Source organism: Nannospalax galili, unplaced genomic scaffold, assembly GCF_000622305.1.
Source record: "Nannospalax galili isolate Female #2095 unplaced genomic scaffold, S.galili_v1.0 scaffold1460, whole genome shotgun sequence".
Lineage (NCBI taxonomy): Eukaryota > Metazoa > Chordata > Mammalia > Rodentia > Spalacidae > Nannospalax > Nannospalax galili.
Genome location: NW_008345971.1, coordinates 304,682 through 306,037, shown reverse-complemented (window position 1 = coordinate 306,037; position 1,356 = coordinate 304,682). Strand labels below are relative to the sequence as shown.

The following is a 1,356-nucleotide window of genomic DNA, read 5'->3' as shown; positions in this document are numbered from 1 at the left end:
CTATTTCATTTATTTCTGCTTTAAGCTACCCTCTTAGAATTGCTTTTAAGGTGTCCCAGAGGCTTTGTTGTGTTGTATTATCATTTCTATGTAGTTCCAGGAATACTTTTCTTTCTTTCTTTTTTAATGTCTTCTTTGACCAATTCATCATCCAGGAGTGTGTCGTTTAATCTCAAGGAATTGGTGTAATGACTAGAGCTTTTTTTGTTGTTGAATATAAGCTAAAAATCTTAAATGTTTAAAATTCATTTTACTTTAAATAAGTGAGGAAAAGATTGAATCTAAGATAATTGCTTTAAGAAGCAGTAGCATGAATGAAATTATGTAGTAATTCACTTAATTAGTTTTCAAAGTGAAACAAACACACATTATCATTTCAAGTTTTTTCTGGTTTATAGTTTCACTTCTTTTTCACACAGGACTTCTAGAGAACCATAGTTGAGGTGTTCTTGAGGGAAGTGACATCTGAGTGATCGAACCTAGGAGGTTTTTTTTTTAGACTTAGAGCACTGTGGGAGGAAACTCCTTATTCTGTTGCCAGTGATAGATTGCAGCATCATCGTCCTCGACAGGATTAATGGTGAGGGTGAAATCTGTCCCAGACCCACTGCCACTGAATCTGGCAGTGACCCCAGGTGCTACATTAGATGCTGCATAGATCAGGAGTTTGGGAGGTTGTCCTGGTTTCTGTTGATACCAGTGCATCATATTTATGCCAATAAAATTGACACTCTGACTGGCCTGGCAGGAGATGGTGACTTTCTGTCCTAGAGAAACAGCTGAGGAAGCTGGAGACTGGGTCAGCACAATGCCCCCAGTGGAGCCTGGAATGATAAAACACACAAAAACTACCTTTACAGACATATTGAGACCGCCCCAGTGTAGGACAATTAAACATGACACCTGTAACAAGAGTCAGAGGCATCACTGTGAGTCACTAGGAAATAAAAGAGAAGTGAGAAACTTAAAATGAATTACAAATCCCATAATTGAAATTATCAAGAGATTAAATATGGAAAACAGCAATATTTTCAGGGAATGAGCCAACTCTTTTCTACATTTTCTCACCTGGAACCCAAAACAGTATCACCCCAAGCAAGAGAGTCAGTGAATCCATCTCTAAAGAGCCAAAGTAGAGACTGCTTCTTAAGATACTGACAAGCTGCATTTAAAAACGCTTTGAGCAACCTGAACCATCATACAATTACTGAACATGCAAATCAGCTCAAAAATGTATTGGTTGGTCCTCAAAGGGGCACCTTCATTTGTTTTTCTCATTGGTCACTGGGGTTAACAAAGACTCTGCTGGAGTGTACCAAGTATACTTTAAGGACTTGTGCAGCCTGTTCTGTTGAA

At 38.4% G+C, this 1,356-nt stretch overlaps 1 gene segment (V, D, J or C); it reads right to left on the bottom strand.

The window, feature by feature from the left end:
- Positions 1-501: 501 nt before the first annotated feature.
- Positions 502-1,117, bottom strand: LOC103741416. The segment is given in 2 exon segments: positions 502-824; positions 1,069-1,117. Coding segments are annotated over 2 exon segments (372 nt in total).
- Positions 1,118-1,356: the final 239 nt, after the last annotated feature.